Source organism: Papaver somniferum, unplaced genomic scaffold (assembly GCF_003573695.1).
Source record: "Papaver somniferum cultivar HN1 unplaced genomic scaffold, ASM357369v1 unplaced-scaffold_57, whole genome shotgun sequence".
NCBI classification, from domain to species: Eukaryota; Viridiplantae; Streptophyta; class Magnoliopsida; order Ranunculales; family Papaveraceae; genus Papaver; species Papaver somniferum.
The window spans coordinates 5,062,743-5,084,163 of record NW_020648415.1 but is presented as its reverse complement, the minus strand read 5'-3'; the positions used below and the strand labels follow the sequence as shown (position 1 = coordinate 5,084,163).

The 21,421-nt window shown below is 35.3% G+C and overlaps 2 protein-coding genes and 1 non-coding gene across 3 annotated transcripts; 1 reads left to right on the top strand and 2 right to left on the bottom strand.

The window, feature by feature from the left end:
* Positions 1-2,634: 2,634 nt before the first annotated feature.
* TRNAY-GUA lies at positions 2,635-2,718 on the top strand. The gene is given in 2 exon segments: positions 2,635-2,671; positions 2,684-2,718. It is a non-coding gene; the product is annotated as a tRNA-Tyr (tRNA).
* Positions 2,719-17,018: 14,300 nt separating this feature from the next.
* Positions 17,019-18,429, bottom strand: LOC113343345 (transcription factor MYB46-like). The gene is made up of 3 exons (XM_026587568.1): positions 18,291-18,429; positions 18,068-18,197; positions 17,019-17,994 (listed from the first exon to the last, which is right to left on the bottom strand). Exons 1-3 carry the CDS (start codon positions 18,427-18,429, stop codon positions 17,019-17,021), a joined length of 1,245 nt encoding a protein of 414 aa, XP_026443353.1.
* An 847-nt stretch (positions 18,430-19,276) lies between these two features.
* Positions 19,277-19,846, bottom strand: LOC113343344. Its single transcript, XM_026587567.1, has one exon. It carries the CDS (start codon positions 19,844-19,846, stop codon positions 19,277-19,279), a length of 570 nt encoding a protein of 189 aa, XP_026443352.1.
* Between the last annotated feature and the right edge of the window lie 1,575 nt (positions 19,847-21,421).

Here is a 21,421-nt window from a genome sequence, read left to right as displayed (position 1 = left end):
CATACAGATAGCATCCCAAATCTTATATTTGGATGTGGGTTCTTGCATTTTATATCTATAACAGTTGAGTCTCTTTATCTAATTCCCCTTTAACAATACTTATAAGAAATCGGATCATATATGTTGGCCCTATAGCTAGGCGAGTCTTTATTGAACAGCTTAAAATCAAGTGAGCCTTTTGAAAGGTTCTGAGTTCTGACAATGTAACATAAACTGGAAATTATGTTCTTAGCTTCTTGCTTGAAGGAATAAGTACTGGGCTGAGTAATAGAATTGAGCATTCTTTTGGTTAAGCAATTAGTACTTTTGCACTTGGTGATGTGGATATTAGCCCTTGAGGATGTGTCCTTTCCTTGGGACACGCAAGAAGATCAGTAAATTTTCATTTCCCATTTCTGTTTGTGCACATTTTGGCTACCCAGGGTCACATGTCGACGCCAACCTCATTTTTTCATCACTGAAAATCCCAAACCCAATGTCTCATGATAAGCAAAATATTTACTGCCACAAGTTTAACATCACTAACCCGTAAATTGGTTGATCAAGAACATTGAGCCTTCTTTTGGTTTAGCAATTAGTACTTTAGTACCTTGTGACGAAGAGATTATTACCCCTTAGAGCAATTGCGGTGGACGACCAAACCTATAATTATGGTCCATGGACGAGACGCAACGGGACGGAGTAAAGATTAAAATCTGGACCAAAACCAAATTCAGGACCATATTTGGTCTGGGACCAAGACCAAAACTATATATAGTGGAGCGGATGTATAATCACTGTTTGTCATCGGGCGTGTATATAATCTACGCCTGTTGTGAAACGCACGTAAAGTCACCGCCCCATAAAGAGGCGTGTATATAAGTTACGCCTGGTTGAGGCGTTGCTGAAATGTTCGCCCGTTGGGACGTTGCTAAAGTTTACGTCCCACGCCAGGCGTTCATAAAATTAACGCCCCATTGAGACGAAGATTATACATACGTCCCAGCCCGGCGTTTATATAGTTAACGCCCCACGCCAGGCGTTTATATAGTTAACGCCCCTGCCCGACGTATATATAGTTAACGCCTGTTGTTGAGCGGACTTAATAGGTCCGCCCCATTTACATGTGCATAGAACAGAAGATCAGCGTTGAGAATTCTAACCACAACTTTTATTGCCAACAACTACAAAGCTTGAGTAGGAAACCACTTGGCTAACAACAATTTGGTCTTTTCTCACTGAACTCTTCTTATTTACTTACAGTTACTGTTTCCACTGAATAATAACCACAATCCACATAGTCTCCCATAAACAAATAATTGGTATCTGGACACTACACTAAAAGAGAAAGAAAAAAAACATAGATTAAACCCCAAATTCATCAATGCATGCATGTGCAAGAGATTTTCAACACAAACAGGATTATCACAAGGAAACCCAGTTAACAATAGCCTTCTAATCATCGAACATGTATCATGTCCCCACTCAAAACAATGACCTTTGAACTCATGTGTTCTTCCTCGTTCAAAAACTGCTACATAAAAAGCACGATTAGAATGCTTTTGTACATCTGCACACGATCTTATCATCCTGTAAGCATGTGATTTCCCCAAGTTTGCATGCCGTTTTTTAGAGCAGTTGCAGGGGATAAAAGCTAGGAGAGCATTAATTGAGTAGGAGGCGTTGACTATACTTACGCCTGAATGAGGCATTGATTATACGTACGCCACACCAGGCGTAGATTATACCTACGTCCCTTCTCCGAACGTGAACTATATGTACGCCCCACAATCAGCGTATTCTTTACCAACGCCCCACAACCAGCGTAAACTATATCGCCGCCTGGCCCAGACGAAGATTATACGCACGCTCCACATGCAAGCGTAGATTATACATCCGCCCGACTAAATATACTCCACTGTCTTAACGTGACACTACAAACTAAACTCAAATTTGATCGTTTGTTTTGGTCTTTGATCTTTGGTTTTGATCGTACCACTGTGAACGCTCTTACCCCTTGAGGGTGGGTCCTTTCTTTGGAACACGCTCAAAGATATATCAGTAAGCTTACCATACACCGGGACTTCTCATGTATACGCCAACGTCTTTCTTCATCAACTAAAATCCCAGACTCAGTGTCTCATCTCATGACAAGCAAGACATTAGCTGCCACAACCAGCACAAGTTGACTAAATAGAAATGTGAACAAAATCGTACCTCCACCGGGAGAAATTCCGCTTGAAAATATATTTGGAGCGTGTCTTTGAGTTCGATGTAAAAAATCAGTAAGAAGCTAAGAATTTTAGATGTTTTGTTGTGTTAGTATATATCCCTCCAGTTGGGTGAAATGTGGCAAATCAAACAGTTAAGCTTTAGATTTTGAAGAAAAAAATGTGACGAATCAACAAATGAGAGACTTATTTGAATTTTACAGCAATTAATCTTTCGCCCTGTACGGGTATTTTTTTCTCTTGGAAATACGTATTTTCCCTTTATTCCTAGGGTGTAGTGGACCTAGTGGTGTACTTTGCGAGGCTGTTGTTCGAGTCCAGTCATATCATAATTATCTCCCCTTGTTACGCGAATCCTCCTGAAGTTTGACACCCGTTTCTCAGTTCAAGTTTTAAATGTTTTTGTCTTGGGAAACGAGCAGATCCGACCTTAGCTCAGTTGGTAGAGCGGAGGACTGTAGTTGTAGCAGATAATCCTTAGGTCACTTGTTCAATCCGGTAGGTCGGATAGTTTTTTTTTTTTTAATGGTGAATCTGAATATGATGATCTTATTCAGTGCGAACAAATGTTTAGCTTACATCTTGAAGCAGATTTTGTTAATCACGATCCAGATTTCCTCGTGTTTGTATCTGTTACTCCGCGTCAATTTAAGTTATGCCTCTGGCCTCAAAACACACAACTGAACTGAAGCATCAACGTCAAGTGCAATAGAAAATTCTATCTTGAAATCCTTGCAAGGCTACCAGTGAAATCCTTATTCAGATGCAAGTGTGTTAGCAAGTTTTGGTTTCAAATCATTTCTAATCGTGGTTTTGTTCAGATCATATGCTGTACAAAGAAACAACATTCGTCTCAAGTATATTGATATTACTACAAGAGAACGAACTGGCGGTGCATCTACACCATAGGTTATGATTCAATATCTCCGCCAAAGTTTTTTATGTGATATTATTGGCGATAATGCGGTTAAAAAAGAATACCCGTCGTTCCGATATAATTCTGTTCAATTTGTGTGGTTACTCTAACGGTCTGGTTTACCTTTGGAGTTGAGGAAGGCATTTTTTTTTGTCCATGAGCACATACAAAAACTGGATATGAAGAACAATGTCTGCCTGCATGTGGTTTTGGTTACGATCGTAAGATTGATTGATGATTACAACTTACAAGGTTATAAATTTTCAGAAGGTATAATATGAAACCAATAATGTCCAAGTTATGGAAAAATGGTCACACTGAGAAACAGTTTGATAATTGTTTAGTCAACCAATAATTGAATTTGCCAGCAAGAATGCTGTATTTGGTTCGATACTCCGAAACAATTTTACTTCTATTCATTTATGCGTTTTTTTTATTCTAAATGAGCGTTTCCTTTTTAATATTTTAATGAAAATTATTATTTGGACGAGTTTCAGAAATCTAAAGGTGTTCACATGTTTGGAAAAGGTTGTGTTAGTTGGAAAAGTTTGGTTAGCCCCTAAAGTTGAATAAGAAAGCTGAATTTAGTTTCGTATCATTTGCCCATGGGCACAAATCTAGTGGATAATTAATTCTTTTCAAGCATTATCCAGTGGAAAATAATACTATTATATACCAGTCCACAACTTGTAACACTTTGCTTAAAAAAAAGAAATATTAGTAACATTTTCTTTGCTTCTCTTTTGGAATTCTTATGTTCATGGATATTAAAATCCTATATTTTTTTTATTGAGTTGTATATTACTGAAGGATCATGAGTTTGAAGAATTGGATACTTCTTACCGTTGTATTTTGAAAAGGAATATCATACCCACTGGGCCGGACAATAGCCACTGTTTTAATCTGGTAATAACGATTTTTTAAAGAGAACTTTGTTGTTTAGTCCACTAAATTCAATCCGGATTAATGGTTAATTCAGCGGGATAAAAATTTTATCTGGTGGTCCAAAAAGGTTTAAAATACATGAAATTACCTCTCTACCTATAGACACGTGAATATGTTACTTTTCAGTTATCTTTCTCAGTTTTCTTTCTCTCTTCTGCAACTTAAAATTGCAGAACCTAAACCTAAACTGCTTCTTTTTCTTCTCAATCAAAACCATCAGAAATCGCTGAAGTTACAGAAAAACTGAAATCAGAAGATCGAAAATCATCAGTTACAGAAATCGAAATAAAAAAAAACATCAGTTCCTGACCTAATTTTCATTGCATTCAATTGAAGAGAAAAAATGGTTACGAATAGAAGAATTAAGCGGACAATTAGAGAAGAAATTGTAGAAGAAACCCCTTCACCAGCAAAAAGAAGAAGAAAAACTGTTGATGATTCACCAACAGAAACCTCCCCTGCTGCTAAATCACCGACAACTAGGAGTATGAGTAAAGTTGTTACTCTGTCACCAACAAAGAAAGCAAATGTTCCTCAGAGAGAAGGTAAGCAGATCAGAATAAAACCTAATTGTTCATATGTACTTCATATTGACATGCAATATTTCAAAACCTAAAATAAGCACCGCTACATACCAATATGTAGTGTTAGAAAAGTAATACATATGAAATATTCAAAATACTTACATATCAGCATATAGTTTGATACTTTTATGATCTAACACTACATGTTTAGAATAAGTATATGTAAGACACTATTGAACAAACACCACTATCAATATGTAGTGTTTTTAGTATTAAAAAAACTTACATATCAACTACATATTGCCATGCACTGTGTGAAACCTGCTTTGAGATTGAATAAGCACCAATAATAATATGTAATGTTTGTAGTGTCAAAACCAAAACAGAAAGCAGCAGCAGCTTAATCACCAACAGTTAAAAGGACAAGAAAAGTTATTCCTGCTTCACCAATAGTTAGTAATTCTTAATAATGAGGGGGCGCTGCCCCCTCGACCCCCGTAAATGGTGATACATATGGCATTGTTGTGTTTGTTTATGAATATGTACTGACATTGTTTTTGAATATTTGTTTTGATACTATTTTTGGTTTACAACAACAAAAAAAAAAGCAGCAGCGGCTACTAGTAAAACAAAAGCAAAAAAGGCGACAAAGGCTGCTACTCCTTCACCGAAAGCAAAGGGGGAGAAAACACTTGTCCTGAGAGCTGCTACTCCTTCACCAAAAGCAAAAGGCAAGAAAGCAAATTTACACGTGAAAGAAGGTATGTAGTAATGTTTGTCTGATACTTCATATTGATATGTTGTAGATATTCTAAGTATAATTTAACGTTCAAATATTGATATGTAATTATAATACCAGTATGTAGTGCTATCTGATATGTACCGTATCAGCATGTAGTAATGTATGTCTGATACTTCATATTGATATGTAGTAGATATTATAAGTATAATTTAACACGCAAATATCGATATGTAGTTATAATACCAGTATGTAGTGGTATCTGATATGTACCATATCAACATGTAGTTGTTTCAAGTACATGGTACATATTATAACTACATATCAATATGGTATATCGATATGTTATGTAATGTTTAGATTCTTGTTATTGTGTAAGTGGTAATAAGCGTAAGAAAGCAGCTGAAAAACCACGAAGTTTATACCGAGCCGGTCTCAGGGGATTGTATGGGCTTGTGAAGACTATTAAGACCACAAAAAAACATAAGTTGAGAAACTTGCAGCTGCAGCTGATCGCTGAAGCATCATAGGGCTTGTGAAGACTATTAAGACCACAAAAAAAAAAGTTGAGTAACTTGCAGCTGCAGCTGATCGCTGAAGCATCATATGGGAACATGTTCCTAATGTTCTGGCACACAAGTTTTGATTTAGAACATTGGTTGAAGCTTGAAGATGCAATCACCAAAATCTTACGCTGTTACAAGAAAGGTCAAGATCCAAACAAGCTTACATTTTGCTTTGTAAGGAACGACACACAGCATGAGCTGGTATCCACACCAGAAGAAATGGCACTCGTTTATGGGATGCCAAGAACTCCAAATAAGGAATATCATGATTTAAGGCTTACATTGGTCAATAAAAAAAGTGGATGGCGTGAAACTGAATTCTTCAAAAGGACTTTTCCTGCTGGGATGAAAGCTGGTGATAAAGTGACTAGGCCAATGATTGTGAAGGCAATCTTGAAAATCCTTAAAAGAACACCAATCAATGTAAAAAAAGAAGTCTGATAAAGATTCTCTGCAAAGCGTGGGTGATCAATCACATGAAGATTCTCAAGAATCTGAGGAAGACGAGGAAGATGCCGAAGATTTTATTAGGCTTATCTGCCTGTTTATGTGCACTTCATTATTTTTCACAACAAAGGATACAAACTCTTTGACTGAAAAATAAATTGGTTTCATTCTTGATCTTGAGAAGGCCAAGAATATTTCATGGACTGACCTTATTCATTCTCACTTAGAGAGAGAGCTGAATAAAAACGAGGAAACCGTAGAACACACTAATGGTTGTGCTGTTCATTTGTTGGTAAGATTTTCTCTACTTTAAAACTCTTTTTCTTTTTGTGTTTTCTACATTTGATAGTATATCGAACACTGCATATCAATACTTACGGCCATAGTTTACGGAGCATACTCATTTGGTGCAGCCCGAGCCTATAGTGAAAGCACCTGAAGGAATGTATGTGCCAAGAGTGGTTAGATGGAATCGTACAAAGATATGTACTGAGTTCCTAAAGGATATTGATCTTTCTGAGTATGAGGTAAACTTGCAGTACATATTTTGTAAAAAAAAATACATATTGATAAGTACATGTAGTTTTACATATTCATATGTAGTGATATTTGCATCGTGTTACGTTGTTGTGCCAATATGTCGTCATTAGCATTGAATATGTGGTGATATAGTATGTAGTTATTAGCATATCAATATGTTGTGCCAGTATGTAGTTATCAGCATTTAATATGTGGTGATACATATTAATATGTTATGCCAGTATGTAGTTATTATCATTGAATATGTTGTGCCAGTATGTAGTTATATTGAATATATGGTGATACATACCAATAGGTATCTAATATGTAGTTGTGATAGAGAAGAAAGATATTTATGTTGGTAATATCTAATATGTAGTTGCTTTTTACATTCTTGATTTGTACAGTTCCAAGATGAATTCAAAGACGAGATCACAAACCATGAAAAAAATATTCTTAATCGTATCTCAAGAAGGATTCAAGAGGAAGAAAATACTGAAACTTTCACTGAAGAAAATGACAATTCTGAATCGGAAGAAGAGAAAGAAGAAGAAAGTGGAAGTCCAACGGAATAAGAGAAGGAAGAAGATGACTCAATATTGGGGGGGAGAGGATTGAAAAATAAAATACGATGATTTGAGGAGTACAATATCTTCCAAATGGAGCGAAGTGAACACAATGCAGCAAGAGGGAGCAACAGTTGACGCTTCAAAGCTTGTGCTGATGATGCAAGAAATTTACTTGAAAGCTTCCCTTTGCAGAGAGAATCCATCCATGAAGATTATGTTAGCTTGGGATGTACCTTACTCAAAGAAACCAAAATGAAGATTTGAATGTAGACCTACTCAAAGCAACCCCAATAGTTGAAATCGAAATGCAAGTTTCTCCGGAAGATCAAACAAATGTTAATGCCACCTCTTCTGAAGTTGGTTTGTCAACATTGCAAGATCAAACAAATGTTAATGCCACTTCTGAAGTTGGTTTGTCAACACCGAAAGATCAAAGAAATGCCAATGCCACCTCTGAAGTTGGTTTGTCAACAACACATGCAGTATTGAAGTTCCGTGATGTTGAAGTTCAACGTTTTGAGGTTAGAAACTGGGATAGATCTAATTTGGAGCAAAAAGTCAAAGAGATACAAGAGAAAAATAACAAAGAAAACACACAAGTAAGTAGCATATCAGTATATAGTATAAGTATGATTTAATGTTCACTTACTACCGTATCAAAGTATGTTGATATGTAATGGTAGATACTTACATTCTTGTAGTGGTATCTACCATTACATATTGTTATGTACTGTTACATAGCATGTTAATTTAATTGTTACGTAAGTAGGTTTATGTAAGTAGCATATCAGTATGTAGTCTAAGTATGATATAATTTTCACTTTTTACTGTATTAAAGTATGTTGTTTCCACTACATATCAATATGTACTGTTACATAACATGTTACATAGCAATACGTATGTAAGTAGGTTTATGTTGACAGTTTCAATTGCTTTTTGCAGACTGATCCACTAGAAGTAAAGCAGGTAGCAGCAAAGGAGTTGCTGACAACTATGCGAGAAACAAAGGCTTCAGTTGAAGTTAATTCCCAGAAATCTACAGACTATAGCGCTGGATCGGCGGCGGAAAGTTTTCTGCTCATGGATGTACCTTTTTTTAGTGAGATGTCGAGTTTGGAACACATCGAACAACTCTCTATGGGAGATTATTTAGACATGGAAAACTCCGACATTGGAGTTTACGTCGAAGAGTATGCAGACCTCCTTCCAGATAGTGGTAATGATCAAAACCTTGGTCTTTTTGGTATTGACTTACGACAACATTTTGATAATTTAATTGGAAGAGATTTGCAAAACTTAGAATTCAACTGTGAGCAACAAGAAGCCAGTGAATCGAAAGATGCAGGTGAAGTTATAGCTAAGAAACAAGAAAACATCCCATCGAAAAGTTCAAAAGATACCTTGGAGGTCCCATCACAAGATGTTTTGGGAGGTTCCATCACAGGTGAAAAATATGTACTAAATGTTATTTTGTGCATACTTCATGTACTGAATGTTAATCATCAGCTATGTTGTGTTTTTACATTACATATTTTTCTTTTATGTTGATAAAAATGCAGGAACCAATTACCCCAAGCCAGAAACAAAAAAGGGTAGTAGTGAATAAAAAGATCGTCACAAAGCAGCAGTACACACCTACCATAAGCAATACCACTAAAGAAGAACAAAAAGCTTAAATAGCGCCGCAAGGTGTTCCTGAAACTGAATAAATCGCCATTCTATAATGACTTGAAGGATGATCAAAAGATTATCCTTTCCACATTCTTCGATAATGCAGACTTTATTAGGTGAGTTCTTAATTGGCACTATTATTTGGAACATCTTCATAGACAAAAATTGATCCTTAGAGTAGTAATTTTGTGTACTGTTATATTCATAGTGAGCAATACATATTGACATCAAAAAAATAATTGATATCCATATCTACTACACATTGATATGTACTTTTGATATTGGTATGAACTTTTGATATCCATACGTATTGGCATATTATGCTTGGGAACATATTAATATGTTATGTTACATAAGAATACTAACCTTTACGTCGTTATTTTCCAGCTCAATTGCTTGAAAAATGAGAGAAGGTGGTCTTTGTGTTAGTGGAAGTATAGTTGAGGACTTGGTACATAACGATTTATTAGATCAAGATTTTCTCAACTATGGACAATACAAGATTAACAACAAGTTTCAAAAAGAGCAGTCGATGCACAAAATAGACAGAAAATACTTACCTGTCTTGCATCTGGATCCGTCCGCTTGGGTAAGTTGTTATCTTATAGTGCATATCTACACGGTACATATTCATATTAAAGTATGTAGGAATAAGTACTTGCAATGTTGTTGTGTTTTATGTAGGAATAGGTACACTACATATCTATATTGCATAGAACATAATTAGATATAACTATTCAAGTACATCCATGTTTTCAGTTCAATGTCGAGTTCTCGGATAAGCTCAAAGGAGGGGAAGAAGATTTTGTTTATAAACCAATATTGGCGATGGATAAAAGTATCAAGATGATTCTTGTACCAATGTGACACTGCAATCTTCATTGGACGTTACTTGAGTATGACTGCGAAAAAATGGTGTTCAACCACTACAATTCTTCTAAGGCTGAATGGGGAGGAATATGTTATCCAAACTCCACAAAAATGGCAGATTACATGTTCCAACCTATCAACATGTACTTGCTGGAGAACAGTAAAGAAACATTATGAATGTGAAGCACCTCAACAAGGAAAATCACTAGACTTCCTGCTATTTGTGATGCATTTTATGAAGATGAATTTGAAAAGCAAATATGTGGTAGTATCTTTAGGAGATGATGATGAAGTGCATTTGAAGATTCATAACAAAAGGGTCGCTTTAGCATGCAAATTGCTGACAGCATCTCCACCAGAAATCAGTTGGAAACTGACACAATAGAGTCCTAATTGCTAAAAGTAGTCTGACAGTACATATTAATATTTACCTATTTTCCTTTTATTCTTGGTTACATTTCATGAGTTCAAGAATGTTCAAAAACATATCTTAAATATTGCTTTTCCTTTTATTAGTGATTTTTAATTTGTACTAGGGTTAAGTATATCCTGATTCTCGAACATAGTGTATATGTAGTGATATTTCAATTGTGTTACTTTTTTATGTTGTCTAGTTATTAGTGATTTTGTGTTGGTGATACGAGGGGGCGCTGCCCCCTCGACCCCCATTGATGGTGAATCATCTGGGAAACCATAAAGTTTAAACTAATCTTATGTAATTGTTTAAATTTTCTTTAAGTGATGTAAATGTCAGTATGTAGTGGAAGATGGTTATCAATATACTACTACATATCAGTATGTAGTGGAAGATGGTTACACTAAAATCAGTACATATCAGTATGTAGTGGAAGATGCTTACGCTACAATACTGACATGTCATATCAATATGTAATACTAAAATACTGGTGATAGATACTGACATGTAAGATCAATATCACTATTTCATTTATGGTGAATGACAAACTACAACATATTTCATTATTCGACACTTAATGACACTTAACGACATATTTCATTATTCGAAAGATCAATATAACTACATATTGATAGACTTGTAATGTTTGAAAACCAAAAGAAGTTCTAAGAAACAACAAAAACAGTAATTTCAATACACTTATAATGTTTGTACTGTAAAGAAACAATTATTAACCAAATTCAGTTGGTACTGACGAGTCAAAAACAGTAGAATAGAACAAGGACTACATGTTGATAGTTGGTGGTGAGCTTTTCAATTAATAGCTGGTGGAAAGAATGGAAACGTCATCGGTATCACATTCTGCTGCACGTTCAATCCTGTGATAAAAGAAAAGAGAAATCAAAACACTACTTAATTAAAAAAATACATTGTATTGTATCATCCTACCCAAAGACATATTTTTAATATGTACTGATTGAAACACATACCTGTCACAAATCATTCTTCAGAAAGTTCATACTGACGGATAAGAGTGCATGTTGCCTTGTTGTGATGAGTTTTCAAACTACAGTTTGAACACTTAAAATATTTTCTACTATTCTCCCATGTACTTTTAATACGCTTTCTTTTTTTCCTGCCTGGTGGAGCCCTAATTATAGCTGGTGGGGTATCGTCTACGTGATACTCATCAGGCCTGTGAGGAAATTACTGAATCGTAACTACACAATATATGGTTCCTTAAAACAACATAAAAAATGTACTGTTTAAAGACCCATACCTATCGTGGTTAGGAACAGGTCTAACAACTATTGAATATAGCTCACGATAACAGGTAACTTTGAAGTAATCTTCGACGTAATCAAGTATCCTTCCTCCAGATCTAGTAATACCTGTAGCAGCGTGCGAGCATGGAAAACCATACACGCTCCATCGTTGGAAAGTACAAGTTTTTTTCTCTAGATCTACCATATGAGACCTGCACACACAAAACACACCATACTATCTACCGAATATCTATACAGTACATATTCATATGTTATCTGCAATACACATAATATACTAGTTTGGTGGATATCACATCACAAAGCATGCTGCTTAAAAAAAATAAAAAAATAATAAAATTCAGATGATAGAGATTAGGAGTAAAATCTAACCTTGGAGAATGTACCTCAAAGCGGTTAGCATCTGACTGGCTAACTTTCCAGGGACAGCCAATTTGAAGGTGTAGTTCAAGCAAGGTTTGGTATACATGGGTTAGCAGTTCTGGGTTCATCAAGACACTCTCTTTGCGACGTTCTGACATCAACTCCATAATACGTAACCTACACGACAAGAAAACAACAAGTCTATTATACTACATTATACGTAGATTAACAAAACATACATGCTTGTACAATTATCAAAGAAACTAATAAAATCTTAACACTACATATAAGCTTGTACTGTGACTAAGGGAATGGATGCAAACCTGACCTTGTCAACGAACGCACACGCAGGTAACTTCTTCTCACGGTTAATCCAATTATTGAACGATTGAGCAATGCTTGAAGAAGTCTGACTATACCTACAACCCTTTAAGAACGCACTGGACCACTTTTCCCTTGGAATGTTGCTTCAGTAGTCGGCAACCCTAGGCCTTCCCAAATTTACCATTTCTTGAAGAGCTTCCTCGTATCTTGCTGGAGAAAGCGCATATGTTGCCTTTCGGAAAGCATCAGTTACTTCTTTATACTTTTCATCTGACTTTGCGATAGGTAAGTTTTTGTCCAAGTGGAAGTAGCAATAGATTTGATGAGAATTAGAGAACACTTTGGGAATATAGTTAATCAAACTTTCACCTTGGTCAGTCATAAAAGTGGTTGGACGATCATCATCCAAAGCTTCCTTCAGATTCTTGAAAAACCATTCCCAACTGTCATTAGTTTCACCAGAAACTAATGCATATGCGAGGGTATAAAAACCTACAAAAGTAATTATTCTTTATGTTAAGCAACTTCTAAAAGGAAAACAACCAGTACATATCAACATGAAAAGCTAACACTACATATTGACATGCAGTATGGTTTACCTGACACTACATATTGACAACCAGTAAGGTCAATATGTAGTAATATACTAGTAGACAACCAGTACATATTAACATGTAGTCCTTCTTCTATACTACTATTTTTTTAATTTTTTTTAAATCATATATAGACAATACTAGTTGTACTAGTTATATTTCCTTGTATTCTTACAGAAATAGACAGTACATATTAAGACATGTTTTCATTAAGACATGTTGTCGCCATGAAAAAAAAAGACCATATGAAAATAAAAAAACCAGTTACCTTGATTATCGTTAAGACATGTTGTCGCCATGATACCTCCTCTAAAAGTCCCAGTAAGAAATGTACAATCACAGAAAATCATCGGACGACAAAGTTTGTAGCCCTCTCTACAAGCTCCAAAGCAAATAAAAAGTCTATCGAATCTCTTTGTAGCATTATTGAAGTCGAAATCAATATATAACCCGGGGTTTGTTTCCCTAACTGCATTAACCCACCAAGCAAGATCAGTGTAAGACTTAACATCATTACCAAAAATCTGTTTATGCGACAACTCAAGTGCATGATATGCGTGGTGATAATTAATGTCAATCCCTCCACCAACTTTAATATAATCTATAATTTCTGCTGGCTTTATGAGAGGGTTGTGCCTGACACACTCATGAATTAAATTGTTCATAAGCTTTCTTGAAACTTTTGGATTCTTTAACATATAACCACCACCACAGGTGTGCCTCCCCACATATTCCTTTATCTTAAAAACATCAATAGAACAACCAATGGCAGTTACATGAAGCCTCCATGAACAAACTTTCACACTTCATACGACGGTGAATCTCTCAAGGTCATTCTTCAACTTAGTTACCTCATATCCAGTTCTCATGCAGTATTTTTGGCAAGCTATATGTACAACATCAACACCTCCATAGAATAATTGTTTTGTATCCTCAAAAATGTCCTCCCAACCATCTGAAACAAGCACATTAGGAACCTCTTTACCATCTTTTAAATAACTGTTTTTTGCCATGATAACTAAGTCTGTATTATTGTCAACTTTCATACGCCTAGAAGAACTAGATGCGCCAGCTGAAATTACATCCACATGCAAATCAAAGAAAGCCGATTTCTTTCCAGATTGTAATGCAACGATGCTCTGCAACGTTACATCGGCAAGAATAGGAACTATCACTTGATTCTGTGCATAGTTAAGCGCAATAGTCGATGGAGTCAACCAGCTCCACATATTACAAATGCAAAATTTCAAATCCTCTAAAGTGGTAGACGATGTAACCAAATATCCAAAGTGGTATTGCTTATGGTGTACATGAGAGTAGCAAGCAATATCTGAGTCGTGAGCAACGTCAGACATGTTAACCCTGTAAAAAATGATCCAAAAATTAACATATACTAAGTTCATATGTAGTGTGTTAAAAAATACTTACATATCATCTATCAAGTGTGTACTACTTACGAATATGTTGTATGATACTTCTTTGAGAATGATACTACATATTGGTGTGTAAGTATTTTTAGTGTGCTAGGTATTGCATATCAATATGTACTGACATGTACTGAGTATCTGATTGGATATGCAGTACGTATTGATATGTCTTTCAATTAGGTTTATCTCGTATTGGTATGTAATGTAGGATAAATATGGTAATACATATTTGTATGTTATGTTCTCAGTATTGACAGTACTAATCATACTAGTTATATGTACTCCAAATATGAAGATAATTTTGTTATAACTACAAATCACAGATGAAGGTAAATCAGTTTACGACGATTTGCATTGCAAATAACTACACGATCTGTCTAATGAACAACATATCTCAAAAATACAAAAAACAGATTACAAAAATTACTTAAAAAACGAAACATAACTGAATTGAACAATGTAAATCGTTTAACCTAATTGTACATCATCGTAAACTGAATTGATAAAGAAATTTAACAATGTACATTATAGAAAATTATTTAACCTAATTGTTCATCATTATTTCAAGAAAAATAACAGTGTAGCAGCAGAGAGAGATGATTTATAGTGAATACCTTGTTTGAATCGGAGATAAACCTACTTCGAATGTGAGAAAAACCTAATTGAAAGACACTAACAACATCAGAGACCGAGAGACACAAAAAGCGCAGCAGCAGAGAGCGAGAAATTTGGATCTGAGATGAAGAAAAAAAGAGGAAACAAAGCTCGAATTTGATTTCCTTCTTATATATAGTTGCAAAAAGGTACGTTGGGTATATAAAAATTACAGGTACAAACAACTTGCACGTGTGCTGGATGAGAGGATAAAAAATCTGTATGTTTTTGGACTAGCGATTAAATATTTTTTTGTGCTGGACCACACATTAACCGGATTTCTCTATACTGGATTAACCAGTAAGTCCTAGTAATATTAATTATAAATGCTATCTATTTTTTAATTTTGATTAACTTTTTAACATTTCTTTTTGTCTCTTTAGATCTTTCTATATCGATCTCAACCATTGATGGCAAAAGATGACAATTTTGAGTGATCATCTGTACTGTATCTATGATGAGAGGATTTGATCCTTCAAAGTTTAAAATTAAAATAGGTTAGTAAAAAAATATACCTCTACTCTTGAGACTGTCAGTAACTGCTTGTTGCATGTACTGTCCAAAAGAACTAAATCGTACAAAAATTCTGGACAAACCGTCCAAACAGACCAAAAGAAAACCACATAGACGCAACCAAACCCAAAACGGGACCCCTTTTTTTCTCCAACAGGACATGACCCACCATTCATGCTTCTATGAGGTTTCGCAGTGGTCTACAGGGACTCTGTCCAGAACCACTGTTAATTGTAACAGCCGACAACTGAAACATACTAACATCCAATACAAATAACAATGATTCTAGGCAGATCGTGAAAAGAACCACCCAGGAAAACCGTCCTCTCACAGATTGAAGGTCCTGCACATGTGGGATTCGTAGGGGTGGGTTTTGGTCCACCACTGTGAGAGAACGGTTTTTCTCACAATTTTTTACACGGTTTGTTCATCTTTTTCGTACAAAGAAACCTGTGGCAGTTTCTACTTTCTAGCTATTGCGTGTTTGTTGCAAATAAAAAGATTGCAAGAAAAAGTAACATAAAATGAGTTTTAATAAAGGATGGTTTGGTCTTGGTGTGGTTTGATCTAATGACCTATTGGTCTAAGGGTACTTAGTCATTTTTGTGAGTGAATGCAATGATCCTTTAGTCCCATATAGTGGAAAACTAAAGAGGAGTTCCATTATATGACCATTTGCTTATAGATATATTGAAAAACGATGGTGGAAGGGGTGGGCCAACGTATACATGTTTCGACCCATGCACATGCGCGCATACCATGTACCAAGTCCCATGTCTACTAGACTTTTTTTTTGTAAGTTTTTTCTTTAGGAAATTGATTCCAAAAATATTTTCTTAAGAGTTTTATTTACGGGAGATTCTTTTTCCAATTTTAATTGTTTTACAAGAAAACTTGTTTTAGAAGAAAACTAAAACCTAACTTGACTTGCAAGTATCTTCTCCTATAAATATAACTCAAAAATATGTTCTCAATACACATCAGAAGCAATTCTTTTTATCATGTTCTTTATTTGTTTTCGCGGCGCGTTCACTTTAATCCTTGTTGCTAAGTTCAAGTTCAAGAGTGGGTAACTTGCGTTGTGCTAGCACAAGTTATACCGGGAAATCTTATCCCGGACACATCTTCGCTGTGAGGGCATTACTCATCTCGAGTATACCCGCGAACTAACATGTTAAGGACAACTTGTTGAACCTGTTATTCTGCCTAATCAAGTTGTTTCGATAGAGTTATTTTGATTTAGTTCTTTACATATTAATCTTGATACATCTAACATGTTGTACATTATTGTAAGATTCCAACAATATATTCCGGAAAGAGAGAGATTGTCCTTATTCCTAATTTGATTCTGCAATGCATGATACGAAAGTGTTTATAAGATAATTATGAACTATTACGGTTATTTTTAGAAGTCTAAAAGCTAATAACTAAGGCGCCTAAAGTATTAATATAACATTTAAAGTCTAATGATTAACAATCCCATGCAATAAGTTGGTCATCCATGGATGACATCATATTGCTATATATGCCACATGACATAGAATCCATGAACTCAAACTCAAAATTCGAGAAGTTAGTATTATTAAATGATGATAATGAATTAATCTGATCCCTTTTGTCGGTATCGCTTGCGCTAATATCTTTTATCATTACTTCATCGGATTCGTCGATTTCGAACGGATGTTCTTCAAGCGCTAACACATTAACATTCTCTTGCACTTGTCCTTGTTTTCGATAATTTTGTTCATCTTGTTCTTCACAATCTGGTAGGTGTTGTGTTGGCTGCAATGTTACTGCTGCTTCTTCATAGGATTCAGCCGTACCACTACTTGCCCATATGCAATTATCTTCCGATGATGAAAACTGTTCAAACCCAGTACCCGACGATGGATCTACCAACGAAGAACAAGAAATGGATTTATGACCAATACTGTCGTTGTTCATTAATGAAAAGCAACTCTCTAAATTTAAAGAACCAGTAACAGAAGGATACTTAATGTTACTACCATTAGTAAGATTATTATTTTGGTAGTAGTCAAAGTTGGTTGAAGGGATGGAAACAAGATCACACAGAGGGCGGTAAGGACGAGGTTGTTGCACAGGTAAAGCCGACGTTACATTAAAAGTGGCAGGTACTTCTTGAGTGTACTTCATTGATAGCTGGTTGACTATCACCATCATTTTTTGTGGTGAATTTAATTGATGATGATGTTGATGAGAATGGTAAAATGATGAGGTAGGTTGTTGTAAATATATGTGATGGTTATTGTTATTGTTGCATGCATTGTTGTAAGAAGAAGCAGAACCAGAAGTAGAGGAAGAGATGAGATTGTGAGTTTTTGGACCTAATCCTTGAGCCATTAGTTTTTTCTTAATGCATGAATTCCAAAAATTCTTCACTTCATTGTCTGTTCTTCCTGGTAGATGGTTAGCTATTTGAGCCCATCTGTGAATTTTAAAATAAACATTATGACTTTGATTATTTTAAATGATTTCGTCAAACTTGAATTTAGGAATACCTGTTTCCAAGAATCCTATGAACATCAATGATGATTCTTTCTTCTTGAGCAGAAAATGAACCTCTTTTTAGGTCTGGTCTCAAGTAATTAATCCATCTTAATCTACAACTCTTTCCACACCTCTCAAGCCCTGTAAAAGTTATGTCAAAAAAATATGAAGAAGACTAAATTAAGAGTGGAAGTTGTATGTAAAATCCACAAACAATGAAATCAAAATAATAACCTGCAAGTTTGGGAACAGAACTCCAACAACCATGACCATGAGTAGCTATGCATTTGATGAGTTTTTCATCTTCTTCAGGAGACCAAAGACCTGTCTTAACTTTCTGTTTACTGCAGCAGTGATGTCCCAGTTGTTGCATGTCGTCTCTCTTTCCCTCTCTCTACCTCACTATCTATAATGAAAATACAAGCACAGTACCAAGTCCAGAAGATACCACCATCTTCCTATATATATACATAGGCCATATGCTCAATAAAACCAACAAACCAACAAAATTGTTCTTTTTTGTTTTCCTTGGTGACTAGAGAATTTGTTTGAAATACAGAGGTATTGTCTTAACTTGTATAGTTTCCCATATAATCTTACATTATTCAATGATGTGGCAGTACATATTTCTAGTTAATGCAAAGTAGAGGTAACCAGAAAGAAACCCTATGGTTTAAAATATGAAGGAGCGACTCTAAGAAAAAGAAATTTGACAAAGCAAGATTTATGATTGTTTGAGAAAAATGTGCTGGAAGAAACTAACTTAGGGTTTACCCTTTCAAAGATGGACTACTGGTCCATGACTTCTTTCCTTGTTTATGAAGATTATCATTAAATCCAATAGAATTGCACCTGTACAAAAAGCTCTATTTCAGAAAAAAACTTGGGGGATGTTTTTCCTTTGTTAGTCATTTCCGCAGACAGCTACGGGTCGAGCAATATATTCATATTCACACGTTTATTTAAGAAAATAATTGTACCAAAGCCACGATAGTGAATAAATTAATACCTTAAAAGAATTAAAAGTAGCTCATTACTCCTACTAGAATTAGATAGACTTTGAACCTATTATACATAAGTGGACCATGCAAACACCAGTTTTGTTATACTAGTATATACTGTATTTGCCATCTTCGAAAGCTATGACACACACCCCAGTAAAATTCATCACAAAAAACGGCCAAACAACGGTAAAATTTAACTTCAAGTCAGCAAAATTCCTAGCAGAGTGATGAAACCCCTTTTAGGCAATGATGTTCTTCCTTACAGCTTCCAGAAGATTGTTTATCTGACCAGGAGGATATATTGTATCCAGCTTTATTTAGCTTATCTACAATAGCTAGCTTGGACAAAACATCGGCTATTTTATTCTTCTCCTTTTGAACATAATAACAGTTCCAGGAGCTAAACTCATGAAAAGAAATTCTAATATCTCTAATGAGATTATGCAATCTCCCGTCTATATTGTAAGAATCATTATTCACTGCCTCCACCACCAGCTTTGAGTCCAATTCAATGTGCACTTTACGCAAATTCATCTCTTTAGGCCACTTCACCGCCTCCCATAAACCATTGCACTTTGCGTGTTCTGGACTTGAAGCTTTAGCTAGATAGATACACCTTGGACCTTTGTAACGACCTGCAAAATCACAAATAATTAGTCCAATTCCTCCATTAAAATTATCAAAAGAACCATCAGAATTAATAGTAAGAGTTCCATTAGGAGGGGCTATCCAATGTAAATTCAGTCTTGGTTGTCTAGTTGTATTAGCAGGTTTTTTACGCGACATCTCAGATACATGATTAGATTGGGCATTCTCCAATAGCTTGTGGGATTGTCATTCTTGTGGAATCATGCAGTAAGAATTACTAAGATTAGTTGTGGAAAAACACATGCTTAGCTACTGAATAACTAACAAACTCATGCCCTGTTTTCAACTTGGTTGTTTTTATTAAGGAATCCAAACGTTAATTAATATCTAGAACAAAGACAGTAAGAAACATGAGCCTCCAGCAAAATAGTACTGTACTAAATGATTCATTTGAAGCATTCCCACACAAACATGATGGAGCAGACAGGGAAGGAGACAGAGATTTAACTAGAACCATTTTTTTGACTATTCAAAAATGGTGGGGGACTACTCTCCATTTTCGGGATGGATATTAGAAGTAATAATGAGTCACCTCTTATCTAAGTTTTTTCTAATACCAAACTTGTCCTTGGTAATTAAATTAGTTAGTGTAATGAATAATTAGTGTTAGTATAATGATTAATTAGTGAGGTTAAGATTAATTAATTGGGTTTTTTAAAAGAATAATTTTTGAGAAGAAAGTTTTTTTTTTTTTTTTAAATGGTTGATTTCGAAATGAGTGTTTTGGGTACTTAGGTATACTTCAAATTTAGTTAATGTTGCTTGAATTGGAAAAATCTTTTGAAAAAATGAAAAATTTATAAACTGATTCTGACCATGGAAATAGAGTTCGGCTAGGACATCTGAAGAACAGGTAGCCGAACTCATCTGCAAGTGTAGTTCGGTTAATAGTTCTGAAAACACAGGTAGCCGAGCTCAGCTTAATGGAGGTTTTGCTTTCAGAAAAAAGTTCGGCTAGGAAAAAAAGTTGCGACGTAACCGAACCACATGTTCGGTTGGGGAAAAAAATCGACAAAACCGAACTCAATGTATATGTTTTTAGAGAAAAGTTCGGTTAGGTGAAAAAAATTGCGACGTAATCGAACTAAAAGTTCGGCTAGGAGAAAAAGGAAAAAAAAGTTGCGACGTAAAAGTTCGGTGAGGAAAAAAAATTTGCGAGGTAACCGAACTTTTCTCTGAAAGAAAAAACTCCACTAAAGCTGATTTCGGCTAGTTCGACAAACTGTTTCACATAATTCCTAGCCGAACTTTTCTCTGTAACTTCCATTTTCAACTCATTTTGATGATTACTTCTCATTTTTTCAACGGAAAACGAATAAAAAGTAATGGATTTGTTATAATTTTGATTTTGTTTTGTTAATGATATAAATTAAGCTATATATATATAGGTGGCGGTGGTGGTGATTTGAGGTTGTAGTGGTTGGTGGTGGTGAGCGGCGGTGATGATGGGAGGAGGTGATTATATATATATAGGTGGTGGTGATAGGAGGAGGTGGTCAATTATATATATATATATATAAAGGGTAGGTTAGTCATTTCCACATTTTAGGACACCCCTTATAAGTATAGGGTAGACATTCCTATCACAAAGTAGTCCCCCACCCTTTTTTAGTGAACTCTGATTTTGGGCATACCAAAATCTTCCAAGGCATACTGAATGAAGACAAAAAGGTTGTGAAATAGCAAAATCAGAAAACCCCTTAACCCACTTTT

What these genes read in the sequence shown, in the direction of transcription:
- LOC113343344 (XM_026587567.1), bottom strand. Translation starts at nt 19,846, where the DNA reads ATGTCGCGTAAAAAACCTGCTAATACAACTAGACAACCAAGACTGAAT.
- LOC113343345 (XM_026587568.1), bottom strand. Translation starts at nt 18,429, where the DNA reads ATGCAACAACTGGGACATCACTGCTGCAGTAAACAGAAAGTTAAGACA. An exon ending in TTCTGTTCCCAAACTTGCAG is followed by an intron (nt 18,198 to 18,290) that starts GTTATTATTTTG and finishes TAACTTTTACAG; the next exon opens with GGCTTGAGAGGTGTGGAAAG. An exon ending in CATAGGATTCTTGGAAACAG is followed by an intron (nt 17,995 to 18,067) that starts GTATTCCTAAAT and finishes TAAAATTCACAG; the next exon opens with ATGGGCTCAAATAGCTAACC.